General features: G+C 54.5%; 1 protein-coding gene across 11 annotated transcripts in view; it reads left to right on the forward strand.

The window, feature by feature from the left end:
- The window catches only part of PLEKHG3 (pleckstrin homology and RhoGEF domain containing G3), a 42,037-nt gene extending 16,847 nt beyond the window's left edge, over positions 1–25,190 (forward strand). The window contains exons 2-19 of one of the 11 annotated variants that reach the window (XM_038544938.1): positions 8,685–9,071; positions 10,103–10,200; positions 11,430–11,499; positions 11,842–11,888; positions 12,000–12,150; positions 12,239–12,370; positions 12,623–12,805; positions 13,183–13,275; positions 13,513–13,599; positions 13,847–13,880; positions 14,209–14,307; positions 17,009–17,098; positions 17,506–17,544; positions 17,993–18,015; positions 18,512–18,898; positions 19,375–19,488; positions 21,187–22,582; positions 23,516–25,190. In XM_038544938.1, coding sequence (XP_038400866.1) covers positions 8,724–9,071; positions 10,103–10,200; positions 11,430–11,499; positions 11,842–11,888; positions 12,000–12,150; positions 12,239–12,370; positions 12,623–12,805; positions 13,183–13,275; positions 13,513–13,599; positions 13,847–13,880; positions 14,209–14,307; positions 17,009–17,098; positions 17,506–17,544; positions 17,993–18,015; positions 18,512–18,898; positions 19,375–19,488; positions 21,187–22,582; positions 23,516–24,249 — 4,125 coding nt within the window. In that variant the 5' untranslated portion in view covers positions 8,685–8,723 and the 3' untranslated portion in view covers positions 24,250–25,190. Of the gene's footprint in view, positions 1–8,684; positions 9,072–10,102; positions 10,201–11,429; positions 11,500–11,841; positions 11,889–11,999; positions 12,151–12,238; positions 12,371–12,622; positions 12,806–13,182; positions 13,276–13,512; positions 13,600–13,846; positions 13,881–14,208; positions 14,308–17,008; positions 17,099–17,505; positions 17,545–17,992; positions 18,016–18,511; positions 18,899–19,374; positions 19,489–21,186; positions 22,583–23,515 lie in introns of those variants that run through there. The other 10 variants (XM_038544939.1, XM_038544937.1, XM_038544942.1 and 7 more) reach the window with 10 other exon arrangements.
- Positions 25,191–26,189: the final 999 nt, after the last annotated feature.

A 26,189-nucleotide genomic window follows, 5' to 3' on the forward strand; every position in this document is an offset into this window, starting at 1 on the left:
TACGCCTGTTGTCTTCCATGCTTCTGCTCCTCTTTAGCTCCTGGCAGTACATGCTCTCTTTCCCTGCGGAACCCTGAGGCCTGTGCCTTGCCTGCTACAGCAAAGGGCTCTGACTCACTTATACTTCATCTTTTGGTTTGCCTTTCTCTTGGGCATGGATATCAGACTGTGTTCCTTTCCAGCTGAATTGCTTTATATTTTCCCATATAAGATCATGGTTTGAATGGATGTTGGGATTATAGATGGTGGGGGAGGATTAGGTCATGCTAGTTCACCAAGTTTAGTACTTTTATCTTTATTATTAATTTGAGATGTGGGTAAACATTTTAGGCACAAATCAGAAAAAAAAATCTGTCCCAGTGCTCGTGAACAAATAGTAATTAATCTATCCGTACTTGTCATCCTACCACTCATGGTGGGTTTACTGTGCGTCATATGTGGTACGGATTGCTCTTTCTTCTCACTCTTGAAGACCAGGGAGGCTGGTGCTTTTGTTCTCCTTTTGCAGATGAGGAACTTGAAGCTCAGTCTGGTCAAGTGGCTTGCTCAAGGCCACACGGGCCCATAAAGCCGAGGTGCTGGGTTTCAGACCAGGTGTACCTGACTCCAGAGCTTGTGAATCCATTTAGTGCCAGTAACCTCTGCTTCGTGGACTCCTGTGCATACATGTGCCTGCATAGTCTCTCCTCCTCTGCTGGGGACTCAGAGGGACCTAGTGGGACCCCTCTGCTCCCACTTGCTTCAAGCTAAGATTCTCTCCAGTGCCCTTAAATGTGATGCAACAGTAAACGCTGCAACTGTGAAAGATGTGGCTTGCGTTTCCTCCCTGCCCCCACCCCAGCCTAGAGGCCTCAAAACCAGCAGCCCCTGCCCTGGGGGTAGGGACAGCAAGATGGCTGATTTGCAGGGCGAGGTTCCTGAAGTTTTCTGGTAAGGAGTGGAGGTCCTGTGAGCCTTTTTGGCCTAGCGATGAGAGAAATGGGGCCTCTAGGAACACAGAATCTGTCAGTGATTTCTAGCACTGGCTTTAGCTGCTCCATCTTCTGGGGACATTGTGTCATTTCTCTGCTTAGTGACCAGCTGCTGGGAGCCGCGTTCACCTACACTGGCTGTGAGCAATGGCAGTTTCTAATCAACAGTAATTGCTGTCATTTGCCTTCAGTATGTATATGAAACTTCTGGTAGACAGCTTTTCCTGGGATTTTTGTAGGGGGATCTTACTGTAGTCTCTTCTCTGAATTCCAAAGTGATTCCTTGGCCACTTTTCCCTTCCTCTCAATTTTTTGTGGCTGGTCACTTGATAGGTGGCATGATGGCAAGGCAGCTCTGCTCTGCTCTAGTCCATTGTCTGGGGCCAAGTAGGACAGGACTGCTTGGGTGAATGAGCAGTCACTGCTCCTGGGTATCTCAGCAGATTGGAAACTTGCTGGAAGTGACTAATGTGGAAACTCATTAGTCTAGGAGGAAACTGGCTCAGCCCTTGATTTTGACCCTATTTATCTTTCACCTGACTATGGGACCAGTGAGAGGTCCTTCAGCACAATTCTGCAGACCTCCCATAGGTGTTTATTGAGCACCTAGTATGTGCATTGCTCTCTGAGGGGTGAAAGAAGGGTACAGGGAAGCAGGTCCAGTCCCATTGACTTTTACCGTCTAGTCCAGAAGAAAAGCATGCATGTACAATCCCCCAAGGATCAGCACTGTAAGTGATACTCAAGGTCACTAGAGTGAAAAGAAGTGTATTAGTGTCCTATGGCTGCTGTAACAAACCCCACAAACTTAGTGGCTTGAAACAACACATATTATCTTACAGTTCTGGAGGTGAGAGCACAGGACCGTGTTCCTTCTGGAAGCTCCAGGGGGAGCATAGGTTTCCTCACCCATTCCAGCCTCCTGAGGCTCTCCAGACCCTGTGGCTGCTGATCCCTTTCCTCTGCAAAGCCAGCAGCCTGCCTTTCTTTCTTTCTTTCTTTTTTCTTTTCTTTCTTTCTTTTTTTTTTTAGATTTTATTTATTTATTCATGAGAGACACAGGGGGACTCGATCCCAGGACTCCAGGATCATGCCCTGGGCCAAAGGCAGGCACCAAACTGCTGAGCCACCCAGGGAGCCCAACCAGCAGCCTTTCTGTCTGTCCCTCTGCTTTTGCTGTCACATCAGCTCCTGAATACCGCGTCCCTCCTGTCAGGACCCTAGTGATCACATCAGCCCCCACCCCAGGTAACTAGGGTAATCTCCCCATCTCTAGAGCCTCAGCTTGGTTACATCTGCAAAGTCTCTTTTGCCAGATAAAACAGCCTCCATAGGTTCCTTATATCCAGGGATTAGGATGTGCTCATTCTTTGAAGGGGGGGCAAAGTCACACGTAGTGTGTGTGTTGGATTCGCTGAAAGTGGTGGAGGAGGCCTTTCTGAAGAAGATGATTTGACCAAATTTGTGTAGGGAGGGAGAGCCTGGGACACATCCCAGGTATGGGAAACCACATGAGCAAATATTGTGGCTGTGGGGTGGTGGGAACAGTGAGGTGTAGACGAGGGGTCCTCCCATTGGGGCAAGATGCCAGGGGCTTTCCTTCCCTTCCAGGGCCAGGCTGAGGAAGTTTTCTGGACTTCAGTCTGTAGACACAGACATCCTCTCAGAATTCAGGTGGGAAGGCTCCACTGGCAGCCACAAGCCCTTTCCTTCTCGGCAGCTGAAATCCTGCTTCAAAGACCCAGATGCACTTGGTGGCCCCTGCTGTTCCGGGGTGATGGGAAAAGGAATTCACGAGGGAAAATAAATTCAGAAGGGGAAATGAGTTTGAGCCAGCTGGCCTGGCTTTGTGGCCCAGAAACCCTGGTCACACTATTTGCACGGCCTCTGTGACAGTCACGTTGCTCACATTGAACACATCCAACACAGTCACTCCCTAGGGAGCCTTTCCTTGTCCTTTCTTAGGATGCTTAGAGCCCCCAAGTGTCTGGGGACGGCTGGAAGGGCCGGAGTGAGGAAGCTGCTCCAGGAAGGGGCAAAGGGCCAGACCCTCTCAGCGATCCTCCTGTCCTCCGGAAAGCCTCCAGGGCTGTGGTGAAAGGTGTCCTGCTGGTGTGGCCCAGGGAGAGTGGCAAGAAGAGACAGGCAAAGAGCCGGGCGTGGGGCGGCTGTGGGTGACGGCACAGCTGAGTGAGCTCAGCACCCCTGTTTGAGATCTGTCTGGCGGTTCACCTTGCTCCTGTTGTGCTTCTCTGGAGAAGCTGTAGCTCTTCTCTGGTGCTTCCTTCTGGTACCATCTCTGAGGAGTTCCTGACTGGGGACTTGGGCGATCGTTCAGGAGGAAGGTCAAAGGTGGCTGGCTGCCCGGGTTTGGAGAGCCTTTGGAACGGGTAGGGGGTGTAGTTGAGCGATGAAAGAAGCCCCTGGGGAGGCGTGCCGGGTTGGCAGACGTTGGCGCAGTTGCCTTTGGGAGAGCCCCCGCTCCTCTCCTGGCCTCCTCTGAGACAGGTGTGTCGGGCTTCCGCTTCTTGGGTGTGGGGTGAGGAGCGGAAGGTGAAAGGATGACATCAGCCTCCTCCGCACCTGGAGCCAGCCTCTCTGAAGCAAAGTGTTTTCTGGGGCGTCTCCAGGGCTGGCCTGCACAGAGGGTTATCCAAGTGCCCCCCTCCTTCTCCTGCCTTCTCAGCCCACTGGCCAGGGAGGGAGGGCCAGAAGGGAATGTTACTGAGTCCTGGGATTCCCTAGGACCAGAAAAGGAGAAGTTCTCCAGAAGGTTCTAGGTGAGTGCCCCTGTGGGACCATCTCTTTCTTTTTCTCTTCTCTTCTCTTCTCTTCTCTTCTCTTCTCTTCTCTTCTCTTCTCTTCTCTTCTCTTCTCTTCTCTTCTCTTCTCTTCTCTTCTCTCTCTTCTCTTCTCCCCTCTCTTTTCCCCTCCCCTTCCCTCCCCTCCCCTCCCCTCCCCTCCCCTCCCCTCCTCTCCTCTCCTCTCCTCCATTCTTCCTTCCTTCCCATGCTCAACATGGGGCTTGAACTCAAGACCCTGAGATCAAGACCTAAGCTGAGATCAAGAGTTGGCTGCTTAGGGACCCCGGAGTGGCTCAGCGGTTGAGCGCCTGCCTTTGACCCAGGGCGTGATCCTGGAGACCTAGGATCAAGTCCCACGTCGGGCTCCCTGCATGGAGCCTGCTTCTCTCTCTGCCTATGTCTCTGCCTCTCTCTCTCTCTCTTTCTCTCTCTCTCTCTTTCTCTCTCTCTCTCTGTCTCTCATGAATAAATAAATAAAATATTAAAAAAAAAAGTTGGCTGCTTAACTGTCTGAGCCACCAAAGTGCCCCTGGGACCATCTTTTCTGAAGTTGGGGGTGGGGGAGCAGGGTCCTTTTGCATCAGTGACCAGAGGCCTGAGGACAGAACATGGGGGCTAACTATGAGTCTTGTCTTTTTTTTCTGTTGGAGGCAGGGGTATGGGTTAGATGGGGACATGGTGCTGAGGCTTAGTGAGGAGGAGAAGGACTTGGGACTTGACCCCAGTCAGCTGTGCTGGGAACCCAAGGGACATGTTGCAGCCTGCCTCCCTGTCTGGGGACATTCAGGGAAGGTCCTCAAAAGGGAGGGCCAATAACCTGGGGAGGTGTAGGTGGAGGAAGGGTGCAAATTGTGCTTAAATTTAGAGAGATTATATATATATAAAAAAGAAACATTTCTCTCCTGCTTCCCCTACCTCCCCTGGCCCACCCCCACCCCACCATGTGTGTCTGAGCCACTTCTTGGCTCCATCAAAAAGAAAGGCTTAGGGGACCTTCACAGGTGTGGGACTGGAGATACAGCGTTTTCTAGAAGACTGATTCACTGATTGATGATTGGACTGACTCATGTTGAGAGATAGAAGAGGTCATGGTTAGGGGAGACTTTGGGAACTTGGAGACTGGGTGTGGTAGGAGGAGGTGGGCGTGGGCATGTGGCTTGGGGCTTTGGCCGCTCTGCCTGTCTCCTTTAGGCTCCCACGTCCCCAGCAGACTGTGTCTCCCAGATGAATTTAAAGACCTGAGTTCTAATCTTGGCTCTCGGGTGATAGTAGAGAGGAAGGAAAACTTGCCTCTGGCCCAGGACATGTGGGCAGGGTCTTGTGCTGTCTTTCTGGGAGTTTGAGCTACACACACAGTAATGGTTGGGATCAGGCTTTCAGAACCAAAATGCATTCTGATTGGGTGTGATGACTCTATTAAAACCCACTCCTGTGCTCTGCCTTGTTTGCTCTCACTGCCCCACATGCTTGTCCCCCTCCTTTTCTGGGTCTTTGTGTTCTTTTCCAGCAAGCCTCCTGTCCTAGAGAGCTTTCTGACCCTAGGTCTCCTGGTCCCTGCAGAGCTTGTCTCATGCGAGGAATTATAGTCACATCCTGGGGACCTCAATGACCTCATGCTTTTTTCCTTTTCTGTGACCTGCCATCCTTTGACTTGGAATTTGTATTTTACCATATTGTTCCAAAAGGAGGGTAAGTGGCCAGAGCTCACAGAGTAGCAAGTCTAGAAGTAGCTGTAAAGAATCTTAACTTTCATTCCTTTACCTGCATGGCCTTTTTTTTTTTTTTCCCCCTGCATGGCCTTTGTACGGTAAATGAAGTGTCTTGTTAAAAGCCCTGATCTTTCAAGCCTTAATAAGTCCCCCACGGGTAGCATCCAGGTGTGTGACTAATCGCTTGCCTGTGGGCCTGGCTTGTGTGAAATCCATTAGGGAGACGGCGGGCGGGCAGGGGCAAGGGAGAGGCAACACTAGAGCCTAAGTTCACATCCAGGCTCTGCCACATGCTATTTCTGTGGCCTCAAGTTTCTGTGTCTGTAAAATCGGGGTAATAATGGTGCTGTGTTCAGAGCCGTGTTAGGTCAAAGAGGCTTGCTGCGTCTGCAGCACTTAGAACGCTTCAGCTGTTGGCTGGTATGCTTCATCTCAGCCTCAGGAGGGGTGCGGGGCATGGGCGCTACTACCTTGAGAGCGTGAACTTGCTTTGCAGGGAGACCGGTGCGTTCAGTTCAACCAGAGGAGAAAAGATGCTTTCATTTCTGGGTTCATATGGCCAGGGGTCCCCGAAGAGTAACCCTCGGAAGGCCCCCCTGAGGGAGTGTGTGTGGGGGTGGAGTGGAGCTGTGGCTAATCTTCTACTTTAAAACTGACCTGGCCAGCTGTGAAATCCATCTGGGACTTGGGCCTTTGCCATTTAGCATCCCCACAGGGGCTGGTTGACCCCAGGTCTGATCTGGGAAAGGTCTTAGGTCATAAGTTTCTGCCCCATTGTTCCAGCTGGGACTGACAGCGGGGGTGGGAGGGTTGTGCCTGAGTGCAGTGGGCTTTGAAGGACACCCGAGTCCCTTATGGCTGGGGGTTAAGGACTAGGGCGGAGTTTGGATCTTTGTCTTTCTTTGTGCTCAAATGACACAGCATTACCCCATGGACTGGTTCTGTGGAAAGGCCTAGCTGGTTAATTTTAAAGGCTCTTTTGAGGAAGGAGGAAAAAGTGGCAGTGCTGCATTTCCCAAGGGGCTCTCTCTGAGATGCTCAGAGTTTCACCAAGATGAGCTTGTTAATTAATCCTCCTCTGTTGCACCTGGAAGGGAGGGAGAAGGCAGGAATGGCCTTAGCGCTGCCACTGTGTCCTTATCTGCAAAGCAAGAGGCTCCTGTAGATCACCAAGGAGGTGACACCCCTCCCTCTGCCCAAGCAGAGCCCTGCAGTGGCCAAGTGCTGTGCTGGAGGGGGTCCTTGCTGGGCTCTTGACTATCAGCTCTGTAGAGGCACCAGTTTATTCGCCATCATTCATTTGCCAGATCACCCTCAAATCCCCTGAGCTTAGGTCACCTTACAGTTTAGGGAAGCAGATCTTCAACTAGTCACAATCGCACAGGGGGTGGGTGGGATAATCCTGGGGTCCTGTAAGAGTATGTGGAAGGGAGCATCCAGGTTTGTTTTCTGGGGAGGTTTCTAGAAGGGGGCTAGATTTTAATCTGAAAATTGAGGATTGGGTATAAGTGACACCGGCTGGGGGATGATATGGCTTGGGGCAGACAGGTAAGAAATAATGTCCAGGCAGAGAGAACATTTGCAAAAGCCAGAGTCCAGGGGTGCTGGCACAGCCAGAGGCACATGTTCCAGGTTGGGGCAGAAGCACAAAAAAGCAGGGGGGAAACTCAAGGCTGCCAGAGTGATGGTACCTACTAGATCCTCCTTGGAGTTCTAGCCTGTGCTCTACTGATTTCTGAGCCCTAAAACTAGGGGTGGAAGGCTCTGGGTCAGTGAAAGTGAGAGTGATACTCTAGAACTTTGTTCCTGTACAAACAGCAATGAGATGCACATTTTGGAAAGTGGTTGTTGGTGAGCTGTGGCCTTCTGGGGTTGGGGTGGAGTGTCCCTGTCCTTCCCAGAGGCCGTAGCCTCTCCGAGGCAGTTATTGCCCCAGGTTTTTCAGGTGGGCCTACCTGTGAACAGCACCACCTGCTCTGGGAATAAAGTCCACCTGAGGCTGTGTTTGCTTTACCTGGGAGTAGTTTCCTGTCTGCTGGGCTGCCTGACCTAGCTGTGCTAAAGGTAGCGTAGGGAGACTCATGGGTGGCTCAGCCCTGCGGCATTTCCTGTGTGCTGGGAGCTGAGGTGAGTCCGGGCCTGTACCAGGTGCTGGGGGTTGGGGAGCCGTTGTACTATCTCCTCTGCCTCTCCTGTCAGTATCCAGAAAGTTTCACATTCATGGTTCATGGTTCCGCTGCTGGTACCCCCAGAGATGTAATCTTACCTTCTTGGCATGTGTGTTGTCTTAGATTGTAAGAGCAAGATCCTCACCTGTGCTTGCTGGTGACCCCAGCACAGGCCCCGACAAGTGGGCATTTGGGAAGGGTTTTTTGGCAATTGCTATTATCATCACTGTTTTGATGGTTTATGGAGCCCTTGCCCTGTGCCAGGCATGACACTCAGACCTGTCCGTGCAGGGGGTCGCTGCATCCTCAAGGACACAGCCCTGGGGGAGGTTCTGAGAGGCTGGGTTCCTTGCTGGAGTGGCAGGGCTGGGCTTGGGGTTCCGTTGGAAGACACTTGACTGCTGCTCTGGTGGAGATGTTCTCTCTGTTTTCTTGGGGCTCAGGTTTCTGAGCACTTTATTGTCCCTTGGATGTGATCAGCCTTTCCTCCTGGGAAAGCTGGCACTGTTGGAGTTAGGAAGGGATGTTGGGCTTCCTTGTGCTTGTGGAGTCTGAAGGAAGGGATCTTCTCAACATTCAGAGTTACTGTTTTTAAAATTATGGTGAAATACACAAGCGTAAAATCTCCATTTTAACCTTTTTTAAAAATTTTTTTACATTTTTTAAACATTTTATTTGAGAGAGCAAGAGAGCAAGCATGAGTGGGGTGAGGGGCACAGAGAGAAGCTGACTCCCCACTGAGCAGGGACTCCAGGATCATGATCTGAGCCGAAGGCAGACCACCAACTGAGCCACCCAGGCACCCTCATTTTAACCATTTCTAAGTGTATGATGGATCAGAGGCATTGCGTACCTTCACGTTGTTGCTCATCTGTCACCACCAACCATCCCCAGGACTTGTTATATCTTGCAGAGTGGAAACTCTGTGCCCATCAAATACTGACTCCTCATTCTCTCATCCCTCGGCAGCCTCCCTCTTACTTTCTGTTTCTGTGACGATTCTGAGATTTAATTCTTGGTCTGTCTGGGCAGAATCTCCCCGGAGTGCCCTCGCCAGGCAGCGATGCCAGGATGCCCGTCTCTGCCTCCCTCCGCCAGGACGGCAGCCAGGAGCGGCCGGTGAGCCTTACGTCGACCACATCCTCGTCGGGTTCCTCCCGTGACAGCCGCGGTGCCATGGAGGAGCCCAGCGGCCCCGAGGCCTCGGCCGAGAACGGGGCGGGCTCCCCGCGCGGCCGGCACCCCGCCAACGGCGACAGTGGCCCCAGCGGCTGGCTGAGCGTGAGGGGGCCGCTGTCCCCGTTCAGCAGCCGGGCCCCTGCAGCCCCAGCGCTCAAGCTCAGCTACCTGGGCCGCGTGGTGCGGGAGATCGTGGAGACGGAGCGGATGTACGTGCAGGACCTGCGCAGCATCGTGGAGGTGAGGCCGCCGTGGGCTGGCCTCTGGCTCCGGGTGGCCCTGCTCTCGTAAACTCCCCTCCACCCCTGGAAGGAGCGTCCTCCCTGACAGAACACCGCTTCCAGGGGCGGTGGGGAGCCCCAGACCGCTCATACTCTGGGTCAGAGCAGTCGCTGGGGCTGCAGACCCTTGGGGAGTAGGCACGGTTGGTGGGGAGGCCGGGGACTGCCGCGCCCGCAGAGGCTGAACACGGTGAGGAAATGGCCTGGATGTTGCCTGTCAGTGCCCAGATCCTTGCTCCGTTGTTTCCTGGCCGCAGATCTCAGGCGCCTGCCTGAGTCCTTGAGCCTCAGGTTCCTCTCTGGGAGATGAAGACACACCCCCTTGCAGGGCCAGTGTGAAATGCTTCACCCTGCAGGACACTCGGGGAGGTGGCTGGATGGCTGCCACCGAGGAAGCCCTCTGCTCGCCGCAGAGACAGACTTGTTTGTTTCCTGGGGCTGCTGTAACAAATTACAACGAGCTGGTGGCTAAAAGGCAGAAATTTCTTTTGTGTTGATTTAGGAAGCCTGAAGTCAGAAATCAAGATATTGGTAGAATTGGCTCCTTCTGGAAGGTCTGAGGGAGAATGCATTCCATGCGTCTCTCCCAGCTTCTGCTGGGAGGTGGTTGCTGCAATTCTCGGTGTCCTTGGCCTGTACATGTACTATCCCGACCCCGGCCTCCATCTTCCATGGCTGCCTTCTCTGTGTCACTCTGTGTCCTTTCCTCTTATAAGGACACCAGTCATGGGACTTAGGGCCCACCCTAGATCCAGTATGCTATTGTCCTGGGATCCTTGACTGATTACGTCTGCAAAGACCCTATTTCCAAAACAGGTCACCTTCTGAGGTTCTGAGCAGATACTGACTTTGAGGGGGCAGCTATCCAGCCCAACACAGTAGGCGAGGTCTGTGAAGTCCCATCGCAGCTGTCAATGCAGTAAAGGAAGAGATGTGGCTGGAGGGAGTGGGGCCAAGAGGGGCTGGGTCCTGATGCCTCCCTCCACACAGGACTACCTCTTGAAGATCATCGACACGCCTGGGCTGCTGAAGCCAGAACAAGTCAGCGCCCTCTTTGGGAACATAGAAAACATCTATGCACTGAACAGGTATGGAGCAGGCCTAACACACACCGTGTTCAGCCTGTGAGACCCATCTCAGGGCCTGGGTGGGGAGCCCTGGATGTCCCTAGTCTCCTGGGCTGTGACACGTGGGCCCAGGGCCTGATTGCAGAGGGTGGGTAATGGTGGCCCATCCCTGTACAGATGTAGTTAGCTCCCTGCAGGAGAGAGGGGATGTGGCACCAGGTGCTCTAGGGTGGACGTGCTAGATCATTTGAGGCCATCTGCATGTTGGGTCCAGCTTGGGCCAGAACCGCCTCAGGGAACCGCTCGACTCTGGCCCGTGATGCTCATCCCTCTGTACCTTTGTGGCCCTTTGTCTCTCCTATCTTCATCCCCTACTTGCACCTCTCTTAATTTCTTTGTCACCTTCCCACTGACCCCATGGGAAGTCAGGTCTCTCTGGAGGTGATCTCACCTACTAAGAGAATGATCAGGCCAGGCAAAATGTGATGCGGCAGGCTGAGCAAGGCCTGGTGAGGGCAGAAGGGCTCCTCAAGGAGCTGGCATGTGCTGCCTGGTCCCCCAGAGTCCTCAGGGAAGGGACACTGATTAGGAAGAGCAGTGTTTGAGGGGACAGCATCACTAGGACAGGAGGATCCTTACTGTGGGTCCTATAACACGGGCGAGAGGGACTTTGTGCTGTGAACGCTGCAGAAGTCCGGGAGGGCAGACACAGGGTGACTTGGGCTGGGTGGTGGTGGGGTTGGGAAAAGAGGTGCACAGGAGGAGGGGTCCAGGGAACACTGTTTGTAGGGTTTCCCATAGGGCCCCATCAGGTTCAAAGGGTATACTGGGACTCACCCTGTTTCTCTCCCTTTCCTGTAATCTTGTGAAGTGGAGGCTTTTGGTTCCTTAGGGAGTCCCCCCCATCCTCTTCATCTTCCCCCTTTAATCTCTGCCTTTGTGTGTTTGACTCCTTCTGCCTGCAGAGGAGCTGTCTCCCCTCCCGAGGTGGGTACTGGTGTCCCCTCTCTCTCTTGCTTGCTGAGCATGTGGGTGTCCTTTGCTCCCCCTCTTTGTGGCAGTGTTGATTACTTTCTGTGGTTGCTGGTCTGGGTGGAACTCACTCTGAAGATGGAAGCCCCGACTCTTTGGCATGACACGGGGGCAGGCTGTGTATCTGAGTACCAGGAGGCTGGGGAGGGGGCGTGTTGGTAGCTGTGGAGGCTGTGCACTGCCTGGTGGGGTCTGATGACCACTCTCCCCTCCCCCAGCCAGCTACTCCGAGACCTGGACAGCTGCAACAGTGACCCCGTGGCTGTGGCCAGCTGCTTCGTGGAAAGGGTAAGTAGGGCTGCTGGGTCCTTGTCTCTTGTCCCGCCTTGCTGGAGCCACAGAGGCACAGGCGTGCCCAGCTTAAGAGGATGAGGGAGTCCTGGAGGCTTCTGTCCAGGGGAAGTGCCAGGTGCCCTGCCTTAAATGGGAAGGGCATTCTGGGATAGAGCCAGGGGCTGCTAGATGGATGGGATATCCCGGACAGATGGGTACTAAGATGGATCTGTAGGTGTTCAGGGAGAGAGGGGCAGAGTGAGCTATGGGGGTCAGGGCAATGTCTTTGGTATAGGCAGGTTTATAGTCAAATGGGAGTCTCCCGGAAATCACCATCTTTGTTTGGTCTCCTCTTAGAGTCAAGAGTTTGATATCTACACCCAGTATTGCAACAACTACCCTAAGTGAGTAATTGGGGTGGAGAGGGGAGATAGAATTATTTTGTGGGCCTGGAGCACCCACATCCCCATCTAGGCCTTCCCAGGTGGTGACGGCTCCTTCTCCCTGCCTCCCAGCTCAGTGGCCGCCCTGACTGAGTGCATGCGGGACAAACAACAGGCCAAGTTCTTTCGGGACCGGCAGGAGCTACTACAGCACTCTCTGCCCTTGGGCTCCTACTTGCTAAAGCCTGTCCAGCGCATCCTCAAGTACCACCTGCTGCTCCAGGTAACCCAGCTGTCTTCCTGGGGGTGTGGGGGGCTGGGGGCAGGGGAGGGCTGAGTCTGGGCTGCCTAAGCGCCTGTCTCCCACACAGGAAATTGCCAAACATTTTGATGAAGAAGAGGACGGCTTCGAGGTGGTGGAAGATGCTATTGACACCATGACCTGTGTGGCCTGGTACATCAATGACATGAAGAGGAGGCATGAGCATGCAGTCCGGCTCCAGGTGCTCCGGGGCTGGTCGTTGGAGGGACAGGCAGGGATGGTGGGCAGGCTGGGGCCGTGCTTGGAAGAGGGCATGTGGCTGCCCTGCTGGGGTGAGCTGAGAGCTGGTTTCCCTGTGGGCGGCTTCTCTGTGGCAGTATGTGTCTGGTGGATGCAGGCAGTGGCTATGTCTGTAGGAGTTTCTGGGCTTCCATGGAGTCCCCAGAAGGTCACGAGTAGCCTGACTCTGGGTGTTGGGGCTTCTCTATTGTAGGAGATTCAGTCGCTGCTCATTAACTGGAAAGGGCCAGACCTGACCATCTATGGAGAACTCGTCCTAGAGGGCACGTTCCGAGTGCACCGTGTACGCAACGAGAGGACCTTCTTTCTATTTGACAAAGCGCTACTCATCACCAAGAAGCGAGGCGATCACTTTGTCTACAAGGGCCACATCCCGGTAACCAGGCTGCTGTCATGTCCTCTGCCTCTTTGCCCCCTTGCCCTCTCCCCTGCCTTGCAGTGTGCCAGGCTCCATTCCCTTCTCCCCATCTCCCTTTTTAAGATTTTATTTTTAAGTAATCTTTCCACCCAATGTGGGGCTCAAACTTAAAACCCTGAGATTAAGAGTCTTAGGCTGTAACATCTGAGCCAGCCAGGTGCCCCAAGCTCCAATTCTTGACCTCTTCATGGGCCCCCAGGTTGGTGAGGTTGCAGCTCCATCCTTCTGAGTTACTCTTCCTGCCTCCCTAGTTGGTCTCAAGGGACTGGGCTCTAGGTCAGCCACCCCCCACCCTGCCCCTTCCCATGCTTGACTACACTCTTCTTCTGCCCTAGTGCTCCTCCCTGATGCTGATTGAAAGCACCAGAGACTCTCTGTGCTTCACTGTCACCCACTACAAGCACAGCAAGCAGCAGTACAACATCCAGGTGAGCGTTGGGTCCGGGTGCTCGGGCTGGGGATGGACTTACCTCCTTCGGCTCGCTTAGCTGTACTCAGCCTCACGGTCTCCCCCTGGAAGGCAGGGATCATTGTGGTCACCTCTCAGAGGTCCCAGGACAGGCCATCTTTTTGCCTCTGCCCCCCATGACGGAAGCATGGCCCATAGCAGATGGCTTTAGCCTTGTGATAATAACCCTGGCTCCTTCTCCCTTGGGTCCTTCCAGGCCAAAACAGCGGAGGAGAAACGGAGCTGGACTCACCACATTAAGAGGCTTATCCTGGAGAACCACCACACCACCATCCCCCAGAAGGTGAGTTCCTGAGGTGCCCCACCTATGCCTTGATGGGGCGCAAGGAAAGGGTGTTCTTCAGCCAGCTCCAGGGTCCCACCAGTGCCTTTGGACATTGGCTTCGCTTGACAGCGGGCGTCAGTTCAGCAGATGCCATGGGCTTTGGCACAGACTGTGGGGTGTCCCAGTGCAGCAAGAGCAAGTTGGTGGGCTGAGGGAGCCACGTACGTAGAAAGGTAGTTACTGGGTGCATTTCCTTTCCTTCCAGGCCAAGGAAGCCATCTTGGAAATGGACTCCTACTGTAAGTGTACCCTTTCTGCCTGCTTTGTCCCTAATTGGGCACATCTCTAGGTCATGTTGCATCTTGGGGAAGCTCTGCTGATATTTATATTCCAAGGAGCAGGGAGAATGGGGATGCTCTACCTGCCAGGGGTTCGAGGTCTATTGCAAGATCAGGGGCTTGGTCCTGCTGGCAGGTGGGATTCCCAGTGCCTAACATTTTTGGATGGAAGATGGAAGAGGAGGGAGCCTCTGGAGCCTTCTGGCCCCTGATGCTGGGGCAGGAAGCAGAGATGTGGTCAGGTATGGTCAGAGTCCAGGCCCAGGCTGATTGTCAACCTTGTGTGCAGATCCCAGTCGGTACCGCTGCAGCCCGGAGCGCCTGAAGAAAGCTTGGTCCTCCCAGGACGAGGTGTCCACCCATGTGCGCCAGGGGCGCCGGCAGTCTGGTAAGGGAAGGGCTGTGTGGGCAGAAAGCCTTCCTCATTGGGCTCTTGACCGAGGAGGGAGACTGTCTGCAGCAGCATTTGGGGACGGATCTCACCTCTCCAGACATGCTGGGAAGGGGCAGGGGGAGGGTCACCAGGTGCCCTCCCAGTGCTTGGCACCTTCGGGCCCTTCTTGCCCACCAGGTTTTTGGCAGACCACCTTCTCCAGGGCCCTGAGAATGCTTGTCACTAGGGCTTGGTGCTCCTTAGCTTTACTGTGACCAAAACCTCGCACCTTTGCCACTCAGAATCCTGGGACTCAGCCAGGAGTGACGCTCAGACATCATGGGTGATGCCCAGCCCAGTTCTAGAGCAGAGCAGAGGCAGGACTTAGGGAAAACGAGTTAGACCTCAAGTGGCACCAAATTCAGACAGGAAATATTTACTTTGGGTCTCAGGAAAAAGTTCCATTTTCCTCTGCTAGGTTTTCTTTTCTTTTCTTTTCTTTCTTTTTTTTTTTTAAAGATTTATTTATTTATTCATTCAGAGAGAGAGAGAGGCAGGCAGAGACACAGGCAGAGGGAGAAGCAGGCCCCATGCAGGGAGCCCGATGTGGGACTCGATCCTGGGTCTCCAGAATCATGCCCTGGGCTGCAGGCAGCGCTAAACCGCTGCGCCACTGGGGCTGCCCTCCTCTGCTAAGTTTTCTTCCATGACTGGGCTTGCTACAGTATACTTGGATATTGGAATGAATCGTCTGTTGAAAAAGAGAAAACCTTGCTTTTATTCTTAGCGCCGGGGGTAATAAGGGTGTTTCTCTGTCTGTTCATCTGTTCATTTGTACTCTGCTCTTTAGTCCAAGGCCCAGGGACAGATTTAGCTTCAACTGGGTATCTGCCAAACATAGATGAGAAGAGAATGGGAGTGAGAAGTGTCTCAGAGACCCCTAGAGAGAAGATTCGGGAGTGACTGGGGGCATTATCCGGGCACGGATCTCCATGGTGCACTGCGCTTTGGCTATGACAACAGCCTTTCCCCTGAACAACTGTGGTGATTGACATGTAGGCTTTGGTCTTCTGGAAGGATGGAGCCAAGAGGTCTCTGGAAAGCTTTCGTATTTTGTTTTGTTTGGTATTACTCCCAGTGGATCTTGAACCCGAGGGAAATTTGTGATGGTTGCAAAAGTTTTATGACACCCTATGTTAAAAACCCCAAATTGGGGGTATTACTTTATAAGTTTCTGGCCCTCTGTTTTCCTTTCTTCGGTAACACTCTTCCTGTCCTCTTAGCATTCCCCCTTTAACCTGCCAATTGCTGTGAATTGGAAGCTTCTGGCAATGGAAGCGATGGTGCTGACAGCAGCACTGCCTGTCATAATGTCAGCGTCCAAACCTCCAAACCGTAGCTGTTGTAGCCCTCAGGCAGTGAGTCGTTTCAGAGCTCAGTTTCCACAGGACTGAGATGTTAGCCTGTGAACCCTGACAGAATGGTGTTCTGTTTGCTTGTTTTCGTACTTTAGTTTTAACCATTATGAAACAAACCTCTTTTAAAACCTGCTTCGTCCTCATGAGCCTCTTAACTCTTAAGGAAGAGGATGCTGACCGCCGTTAGACTTTTCCTTTTCTCACGTCAGTGTAACAGCATCCCTTTGGCGTGTGAACTGCTCGGAGCTGTGGGTTGCCACCTGAGGTGTCCTGTCCACCCTTACCCCGAAGGGTTGGTTCTCCTCTGTCATAGTGTCCTTGCCTGTAGCGGCTCTTCTCCCTGCTTCTGTTGTTTGAAATCGGTTGATTGAACTTCTGAGAAGTGTGGGTAAAGACAGGCAGGCACCCTAGCTGGCTCACTTGGTTGAACTTGTGACTCTTGACCTTGGGGTCATGAGTTCAAGCTTCACGTTGGGTGTAAAGATTACTTTAAAAAAAAAAAAAAGTAAAAAAAATAAAGGGCCAGCAAGTTGCTGAGAGGGAGATAGAGGCCGCAAGCAAGTGCCACAGTGATGGCTTGGAGTCACCTACGCTGCCTGTGGGCCTCCTCCCAGGGAGCTGAGACGCACAGAGAGGTATGTTCTAGATAAGTAAGGTGCTGCTGTCACTACCTGCCACTTGTTAAATATTCTTGACTATAGGTTTTTTTTTTTTTTTTTTTTTTTTTTTAAGGATTTTATTTATTTATTGGAGGGGGAGAGAGAGCACAGGCAGGAGGAGCTGCAGGGGGAGAGAGAGAGGTAGGCTCCCTGGTGAGCAGGGAGCCCAACGCAGGGCTCAATCCCAGAACCCTGGGATCATGACCCAAGCCGAAGGCAGATGTTTAACTGACTGAGCCCCCCAGGTGCCCCTCTTGATTATAGTTTTAAGATGAAAGACTAGGGCATTTTGTATTTCTCATTTTAAAAACAATTGGATTCACAACGTACTTATGATGTGCAGATTATGTATATGCGCACACGCATCTCAGGAGAAACTCCTTTGGTATGCTCCCCTGCTCGGGAACAACTAAGAGACCTCAGGAGATTTTCTTCTTGCCTCCAAGTTAATTGTGGGCTTCCCAGTTACCACCAGTTGGGCAAGAACATTGTGGGTGAAGGTCAAGACTCTGTGGAGAAGTCCGTGGACAATGGTCCTCTTATCCCTACCTGCCTATCTCAGGTCTGTTCCCAGAAAGGCTGGGCCCCAGGATGATGACACCATCAGCCTTATGGATGTGTTTTGTATCTTGTTCCCAGAGCCTGGTCAGCCCCTGTTCCTCCGGGCAACACTCCCCAGCAGGCAGCGAGGCTTCACGGAGTCAGGCCTTAAGGGCCGTAGGAAGTCGGGTGCGACCTCTGCTTCCCAGCTGGGGTGCTGCAAGGGGGCTTGGCATGGGTGTAGCCAATGCGCTGATGTGCTTATTGCAGGGAGGGAGGGGCTTGAGGTGTAGAGCTGAGGATCTCCGGAGGTGTGGTGCGAGGTGCACCAATGCAGGGATTGTGGGCAGAGCTGTTCCTGGAGGTCCCTGGTGCTAGATGGAGGTGACCCAGGCCCTGCCTCCCTGTGGGGTAGGTGTGAGGGCAGCCTTCCTCAGGCCCTAAGACTGAGGGGGTCCAAGCTGGAGTGGACTTTTTTTTTTTTTGCTGGAGTGGACTTTGAGCTGGTGGTGGCAGTGGCACTGTGAGCATGGAACCAGGGCCAGACACAGCTGTTTCCAGGCCTGCACTGACTGTTCATTCACTTTCTTTCTCAGAGCCAACCAGACACCTGCTCAGGCAACTCAGTGAGAAAGGTGAGTGTGAGCATGGCCTGCCATTCCTGGCCAGCTCTAGGGTAGGGGCAGGGAGGTGACAGAGGTAACCTTCCGGGTGTTGAGGACAGTTTGGAGGGAACTCTGCCTCTCTTCCTCTCTGGAGGTGGGCCTCACCCCTTGGCTGTCTGGCGATGGGGCTTGAGCTCTCCCTCGCACACACTCCCTTGCCCTGTCCTCGGATAACAGCTGCCGTGAGTGACACACACCAACCTGTGCTGCTCTGTGGCCTCAAGAGCCTCTGCTCTATCGGTCATTCCTTGGAAAGCCCAGGAGACCGGGCAAGGGTTCTGGGAATAAGGGGCCCCAGTGAAGCCTTATTACCCAGGTGCCTCGTGGTCTCCGTAAAGAGGCTCCTTCTCCTGCTTACCGATCTCTTCTCCCCACAAACCCCCTTTGCCTGTGTGCTGGGACCTGGCCATGGTGATAGCAGCCAGAGCAGCAGGAATGAAGGTAAGGCCAGTGGGTAGAGAGGACTGGCTTGACAAGGGGGTGGGACAGCCAGGTCAACGCCTGGCTTTGGCTCTCATTGTGCATTCATTCATGCATTTGACAAATACCTGTTAGGTACCTACTCTGTGCTAGGCTCTGTCACAAAAGTCACAGAGATGAATAAGCCATGGTCCTTCCCCTGGGGACCCTCCTGTACCCATTTCCTAGAATGGTACCCTGGTGATGGCCTAGCCTGGATCTTCTCCATTTTCTCTGTCTAGGGCAGGCAGGCCTCTCTGGGTCTTGAGCTCCTGACCAGGCTCCAGCCCCAGCCTTCCCAGGTCCCAGCTTTCCCACCTTGAGAGCCCCCACCCCATCCTCCCTGGGCCCTGGTGGAGATCAGGGGTTGTGTTTCAGTGTGGCTTTCTCTGTGTAGAGCCTCCCTACCCCCAGCCACTGGCAGGAGGAGGGGGCTTGCAGAGAGGCTGGTCACGAGGGGGTCTTATGCTCTGAACAGCATGCAGGCAGTGCCGGCGCTCTCCTGGACTTTGGGCAGCCTCCTTGTGCTCAGGGCGTGCAGCCAGAGACCGAAGGGGCTGCCCAGGAGGAACAGGAGGAGGAGGAGGAGGAGGAGGAGGAAGAGGAGGAGGAGGAGGAGGAGGAGGAGGTGGTGGTGGAGGAGGAGGAGGAGAAGGCCTTTCAGGTGTCTCTGGAGGACTTGGCAGGGCCTGAAGGCAGCGAGAAGGGGGCCAGACTGGAGCCCCCAGGCTCGGAGGAGGAGGAGGAGGAGGAGGAGAGCCTGGCAGTGGCGGAGCAGGTAGCCGACTTTGCCAGCTCCCTGCTGGCCGCCCTCCACTGCTGGCACTATCGGGCCAACGCTTTACTTTTCTCCCGGGGCGCTATGGTGAGGTGTCTCTTTGATCTCCCCTCCTCCTTGCATGTTCCCTGGCGAGTGCATGCCCATCTGGAAGTTCTCTCCCCTGCCCCCCCCACCCCTCTGTCCTGTTCCCTCACTCCTGCCATCAGCACCTAACCCCTTGCCCGCTGTCACGCCCTGGTGAGCCCTTGGCATGTGCTGTTCCAGTAAGGGGCGTGAGCTAGTATACTGCCCAGTGAGCATGACTAATAGGGTGGGGGCGGTGGGGAAAGGGGAGAAGCCAGCAGGGGTGGAAGGGGCAAGCAGGATGGGCTGTCCTGAGGCTGCACACCTGGCTGGGGTTTCTGCATCCCCAGACCTGGCAGTTCAGTATCAGGTCTCAGGCTGGCTCTCAGTACAGCCCGGCCCCCCTGGGGCTCAGGAGGTTTGCCTGTTTTGGGCTGTGGAAGGGATGAGCTCGCAGTTATCTCAGGAGCTGACCATGGCCCCTCCACTTGCTGTAGGAGAAGGGGCGCAAGGAGTCAGAAGGCCCCAAGAGCCGCAGAAGGTCCAGCGGCCGGTCTCCGACTAGTGCTGAGAAGCGCATGAGCTTCGAGTCCACCTCTTCCCTGCCAGAGGTGAGTGGCCGGCGGGCAGAAGGGGCCAGAGCGGGTGGGGCCTTCAGGCAGGGGCTCTCCCGTTGGGCCCATGGGACTAAGAATTCCGCCCCCATCCTCCTCCACCCTTCCCAGATTCTCGGCCCTTTGGGAAGCCTGTCTAGCCTCTAGGTGTATGGTGGGGGGAACAGGCAACCCCTTTCTATGAATTAGAAAAAGAAGCTCCTTTTTGACAAGATGCGGTCTCTTTGTCAAGGGCTATATTAGCAGAAGCGGCCAGATTTTAGGACCCGTCAGCCAGGCTTCATTGTATAGGGCATAAGGCCCTGTCCCCACCAGCCTGCCAGACATTGAAATTACGCCTGTACCCGCCTGGGTACTGACATCTGCTGGGCACTTCCTATAGGTCCAATGTCTTATTCCTTTCTTCTATTCCCTGCAATAGCTCAGGTAGAAAGAGGTTCAGAGGAGGTGAGTGACGTGCCTGGCATTGGGCAGCTTCTGAGGGGCAGAGCTGAGGTCAGACCAGAGACTGTGACTCAAGCCCACACTCCACTTCCTGCCACCTCATGTGGTCTGTGTGTTTTGCAGAACCTATAACCTTTGTTTTCCCAAAGTTACAAGAAAAAGCATATGAGGCCTAGACTCCAGGGGGGGCCTCAACCACCAGCGCAGGCCTGAGGAACCTCGGTGACATTGGGTGGGAGTCTGGAGTGGTGCTATCCAGCCATCATAGGAAGCAAGCTACACGGATAACTTTACATTTTCTAGCAACCACGTTAACAAATTATTTAACACCAGCTATTATGTAGCACGGAATCAATAGAAAGAGCTATTAATGACATTTTATACATTATATGGAGTTTTTGCAGTCTGGTGTGTATTTTCTTTTTTTTTTTTTAGTGAGTTTTTTTTTTAAGATTGATTTTATTTATTCATGAGAGACACACAGAGAGAGAGAGGCAGAGGGAGAAGCAGGCTCCATGCAGGGATCCTGATGTGGGACTCAATTCCAGGACTCCAGGGTCAGGCCCTGGGCTGAAGGCGGCGCTAAACCGCTGAGCCACCCGGGCTGCCTGTTTGCTCTTCTTCCTAAAGGTCCCTCTGGAAAGCTGCCTGTACTGGCTGGTTTCATGGTTTGGATGACCTTCAAGTTGGCCAGGGGGAGGTTCTTTAATTTGCTTCCTTCCTTACCTGTCTGCTGGGCATGTGCAGAGTTGTGCATAGGGCTAGAGGCTGGCTGGTAGGAGCCAAATCCCTGTCTTCACCAAGTCTGACAGGACTCTAGCATGTGGTCCTATTGCCTCCTGGACCCTCCTCCACAACAGGAGGTCCCGGCTGCTTGGGGAAGTTGGGTTTGAAACCAGAACAATGCCTGTGTGGCCTGTAGGGCTGTAGGAAGCTGCCTCTCCGTCAGGCATACCCTGTGTTGTATCTCCCACCTTGTCCCTGGGGCTCCTAGGCAGGATGTCACTGAGAGGTGCCACCACTGTACCCGATCTGTGTTCCTAGAATCTTCCTAGCTGCATGATGACTGCGGGGCATCACCACATTCCTCTCCCTCAGGACCTGTTTCCCCACTCTGAGTTGTGCACATTCTGATTGCCTTTGGTCCTAAACTTCATGACCTCCCACTAGGCTTTGAGCAGGTCATGCTGTCTCCTCATCCTTGGGTCTCATGAGGCAGGGCTTTGGCTCACAGGAGTTCTGTTATCCCAGGTTGAGCCAGTTCCTGACCCCGAGATGGAGCAGGAAGTATTTGCTGCCATGGAAGGTCCCAGCATCGAGGAGGTGCCCTCAGACACAGAGTCTCCAGAAGTCCTGGAAACACAGCTTGATGCCCACCAGGACCTGCTGGGGCTGGCCCCCCCAGGTGACATGGGGGACTTTGTGGTGGTGGAGAGCACCGAGGATCTTAAGGCTTTGAGCAGTGAGGAGGAGGATGAGGATGTGAGGGCTGCACAGGAGACCGAGAGCCTCCTGCCGCCCTCTGTGCTGGACCAGGCCAGCATCATTGCAGAGCGGTTCGTCAGCAGCTTCTCCCGGCGGAGCAGCCTGGCGCTAGAGGACGGCAAGGCCAGTGGCTTTGGGAGCCCGAGGCTGATAAGCCGGAGCAGCAGTGTGCTCAGCCTAGAGGGCAGCGAGAAGGGCCCAGCCTGGCACGGTAGCACCACGGATTCCCTTGGCTCGCAGCTGCCCCCAGAGGTGGATGCCACTGTGGGCGTGGCCATGGAAAGTGGCCCTCCGGTCAACGGGACAGAGCCCCCAAGCCCAGGCTGTCTAGCAGAGCCCGACAGGTCTTCCTGCAAGAAGAAGGAATCGACACTCTCCACCCGAGACCGGCTATTGTTGGATAAAATCAAGAGCTACTATGAAAATGCAGAGCACCACGATGCGGGCTTTAGCATCCGACGCCGGGAGAGCCTCTCCTACATTCCTAAAGGGCTGGTGAGAAACTCTGTTTCAAGATTCAACAGCCTTCCCAGGCCAGACCCGGAGCCCATGGCTCCGCTGGGGCACAAGAGGCCAGTGGGCTCCCGGCCGCCTTCATGGGCTCTGTTTGACCTCCCAGGACCCAGCCAGGCGAGTGCTGGGGAGCCAGCTCCTATCACAGATGCTGAGTTCCGGCCGTCTTCAGAAATTGTAAAGATCTGGGAGGGGATGGAGTCTGCCGGGGAGAGCTCTAGGAAGGGGCCTGGCCAAGGCCAGGCCAATGGCTTCGACCTACACGAGCCGCTCTTCATCCTGGAGGAGCACGAGCTGGGGGCCATCACTGAGGAGTCGGCCACTGCTTCCCCTGAGAGTGCCTCCCCGACGGAGCGGCCCAGCCCGGCCCACCTGGCCCGGGAGCTGAAGGAGCTGGTCAAGGAGCTGAGCAGTGGGGTCCAGGGGGAGCTGGTGGCCCCGCTGCACCCCCGCATCGTACAGCTCTCCCATGTCATGGATGGCCACGTGAGTGAGCGAGTCAAGAATAAGGTCTACCAGCTGGCCCGCCAGTACAGCCTCCGGATCAAAAGCAAATCTGTGACGGCCAGGCCGCCCCTACAGTGGGGAAAGGTGGCTCCTACCGTTCCCTGCCTTCAGGAGGAGGCTGGAGCACCCTCGGGCGGCACAGGTATGACGATGGGGATGGGGAGTGGGCCCTTCCCGCAAATCTGGGGTGGAAGAGCCTCTTAGGAACACGTTGGCCCCTGGGGCAAAGAGACCCATGTAGAACCATGACCAAGGAGAGGGCCGGTCTCCACACACATGTGGCATGAGCCCTGGTGGTTGGCCTGATGCCCAAGGCCAAGCGTGTGGCTTTGGTTGAGCCCCATCCCTGTCCCCCCTGAGCCCTTCCTCTAGAGCAGAGGCTTGGGAAGAATGTGGCTATAGGCCCTCTCTACCAGAAGAGCAGAGGCTCTCGTCTTTTCCTTTGACTCCTCCTTGTTCACTGCCTTTTCTTCATTCTTCCCATTGCTCTCTCTCTTTATTTTTTTTTATTTTTTTATTAAAAAAATTTTTTTTAAAGAGTTTATTTATTCATGAGAGACACAGAGAGAGAGAGAAGCAGAGACACAGGCAGAGGGAGAAGCAGGCTCCATGCAGGGAGCCCAATGTGAGACTCGATCCCCGGACTCCAGGATCACGCCCTGGGCTGAAGGCAGGCACTAAACCGCTGAGCCACCCAGGGATCCCTGCCCTCTCCTTCTAAAGAGTATATTTATTACCTGACAGAGAGAGAGCGAGCACAAGCAGGGGGAGGGGTAGAGGCAGAGGGAGAAGCAGTCTCTCCACTGAGCAGGGAGCCTGATGCGGGGCTCTATCCCAGGACCCCAGGATCATGACCCGGGCCGAAGGCAGATGCTCAACCAACTGAGCCCTTCCGGGCACCTCCCGTCATTGCCCTTTAACAAAAGGGGCTGTGGAAGGTGAACGTGCTTTCTCCCTTCCCAACCAAAGCCCCGCGAGCAGCCGTGCCTGGAACGTGAGCCCAAGGCCGTGCAGCGTCCTCACTTGCCCTGCCCGCTCCTGCTCAGGATTCAGTCCGCTCGCTCTCTCCTCACAGGGAAGAGGAAGCCGGTGCTGCCCCTCCTCAACCACGAGCAGACGGCGGCCCAGGAGCACAGCCCGCCCAGGCCCGGCTCGCCTCGGCTTTTCGCCTTCAGCCCCACTGCTGCCAGCCCGAAGGCCAGCTCAGCGGCGCCCCGGCCCTCCTCTCGGAGCCCCCTCAGCCCCTTTGACGCCGAGCCCTTCAGCTGGCCCGATGTCCGAGAGCTCTGCTCCAAGTACGCCTCCCACGACGAGGCCTTCCAGGCTGAGGGCAGCCGGCCCCGCGGCCCGCCCGTCAACCGGAGCCGCTCGGTGCCCGAGAACATGGTGGAGCCGCCTCCGGCGGGCAGGGTGGGCCGCTGCTGCAGTGTGGGCGCCAGGAGGGGCCGGCCGGGCCCGGAGGCCGCCCAGCCCCAGCTGCCCGGGATGCTGCCCCAAAGCAGGCCGGTGGAAGACGAAGCCCTGTATGTCACCGCAGACCTCACCCTGGAGAACAACCAGCGGGTGATCGTCCTGGAGAAGGGGCCCCTGCCCTGCCCCGCTGCGGGGCTGGAGGAGCGCAGTGGGCAGGGACCAAGCTCACCAGCAGCCACAATGAGACGGGGCCTGGATTTCCAGGAGACTGGAGTTTCCAGGAGCCCGGAGTATTGGCCAAAGGAAGAGGGTCCCAGGGACCCGGCGGACCCAGGCCAGCAGGGCAGAGTGAGAAACTTGAGGGAGAAGTTCCAGGCCTTGAACTCCATAGGATGACTCTGAGTCCTGGGAGGAGCCGTGTGGCAGGGGAACTCCGAGGAACCTTGGAGTGCTTGCCCACAAGCCTGCGCTCCCCCTGCCCACGTGAGCCCCTGAGAGGATGCTCTGGGGTACTCAGCAAGTGTCTTCACCTGCTGGGAATGCCCTGGCGCTTCCCTGGGCTCATGGCGACTTCTGCAGGCCCTTCTTCCCACCGGGGCCAGTGTGGGCACTTCCCTCATATATAGTTCTTCTCTGGTAAGAAGCCAGATATTTAAGCTCTCCTCTTCCTGGTGAGAGCAAGCCATGCTCAGGCCTCCAGGGCTGGGCTGACCACTGCCGGGCTGAGGAGAAGGGGGAAGGTGGCCTGGGGAGGCTTTGCTCTTTAATTGTGCCTTTTCTTAGGATCCAGGCAGGAACAAGACCCATAATTTATTGCTTTCCATTCTGTGGTGTATTTGTGTGCACACGTGTTCCTGAGTGTGTGTTCTCCCGTTGTTGATTCCTCTCCTGTGAAGAATGTAATGGACTTGGTTCAGGTACTTTTGTAGATTGTCTTGCTGACTCTGTGGTTGTCGCTAACGTATATACATTTCATTATTTGCCAATGGTGCAATAACCGCTGCTGACCAACCACCCATGTGTGGCTCCTCATTGGGCCTTGCTGGGATGGGGAGAGCTGACCGAGGTCAGGGTGTCTTTGGGAGGCGGGCTAGGGATGGTGGTGGCTGCATCCACATTTTCTCCTCCATCGTCCATGCTCATGAAGCCTAAGGCACTAGGGTGCTTGCAGGGGAGGTGGGGGCCGTGGGATGTGCAGGAGGGAACTTGTTCTCTGTCCACCCTTGCCTGGTGTCCTGTTGGCAGGGGCAGGCACTGTGCTAGCCTTGAGCTCTCTTCCTCAAGGACCAAAGTTGGACTAAAACAGGTGAGGAAAATGAATGGGACATTCAGAAATTTCCAACGTCTTCTGTGTTTTCTCTCTCGCTACTTCTCAGGAGACACTGTAGGAGGCCAGGATTCTAAACTTAGAGCCTAGACATATCTTAAGGTGGCTTGCAACATGGTGTGAGGAGAGCAAATGCATTTTTTCTTTCTATTCTCAATGTGTCTTTCCTCAAAAGGGCTGGGATGCCTGCCTATTCCTTTTTTTTTTTTTTTTTTTTAGATTTTGTTTATTCATGAGAGACACACAGAGAAAGGCAGGGAGAAGCAGGCTCCCTGTGGGGGAACCCGATGTAGGACTTGCTCCCAAGATGCCAGGATCACTCCCTGAGCCAAAGGAAGATGCTCAACTGTTGAGCCACCCAAGTGTCCCACCTGCCTATTTCTAATTGGGCTTTCTGCCCTATCTCTGTGGTGGACCAGCCTTGTTGATCCTTTTCCTACAGGCAAGTGTTCCCACAGGTCTGCTGGATCAGGGCTGTGTGAGCTTCTGATCTTGGAGGAGAGACTCAACCTGAAGGCGGTTGTGCAGAGTCCCTAAAGAGGTTAAGAGAAGAGTGGAGGCCAGGGGAGGCCTCTCCCAGGCAGAAGCAAACAGGGCAGAAGTAGCCTACCTTCTACCCTGAATGTTCTGTGGCCACCTCCACTGTTGATGAGGATAGTTAGCTCCTACCAGGCTTGGGGTATGATGCTCTCAGTAGCCATAAAGCTACTGGAGTGAGAGTCTAGCCACGTCACCCAATTCATCTGTGAATTGAAGAAAATGGATAATGTACTGCTTCTTGAACTCCCTGACTCAGCCTTTTCAGTTGTAGCGAACACTTTCCCCAGGTGATCCTTAGCCATCTAGATTTGACTTGGAACCTTGAACTAGTTCACTGGTTCTCACTACCAATGAGCGTCATCAGTGGAGCCTTTTGAAAAATGGTGATGCCAGTTTCATCCACGTAGATCAAAAGAAATCACCCCCCTGGAGATGAATCTCGGGCGTGGCACTTCTAGTGATTCTGATG

The sequence above is a fragment of the Canis lupus genome, chromosome 8 (assembly GCF_011100685.1).
Source record: "Canis lupus familiaris isolate Mischka breed German Shepherd chromosome 8, alternate assembly UU_Cfam_GSD_1.0, whole genome shotgun sequence".
Lineage (NCBI taxonomy): Eukaryota > Metazoa > Chordata > Mammalia > Carnivora > Canidae > Canis > Canis lupus.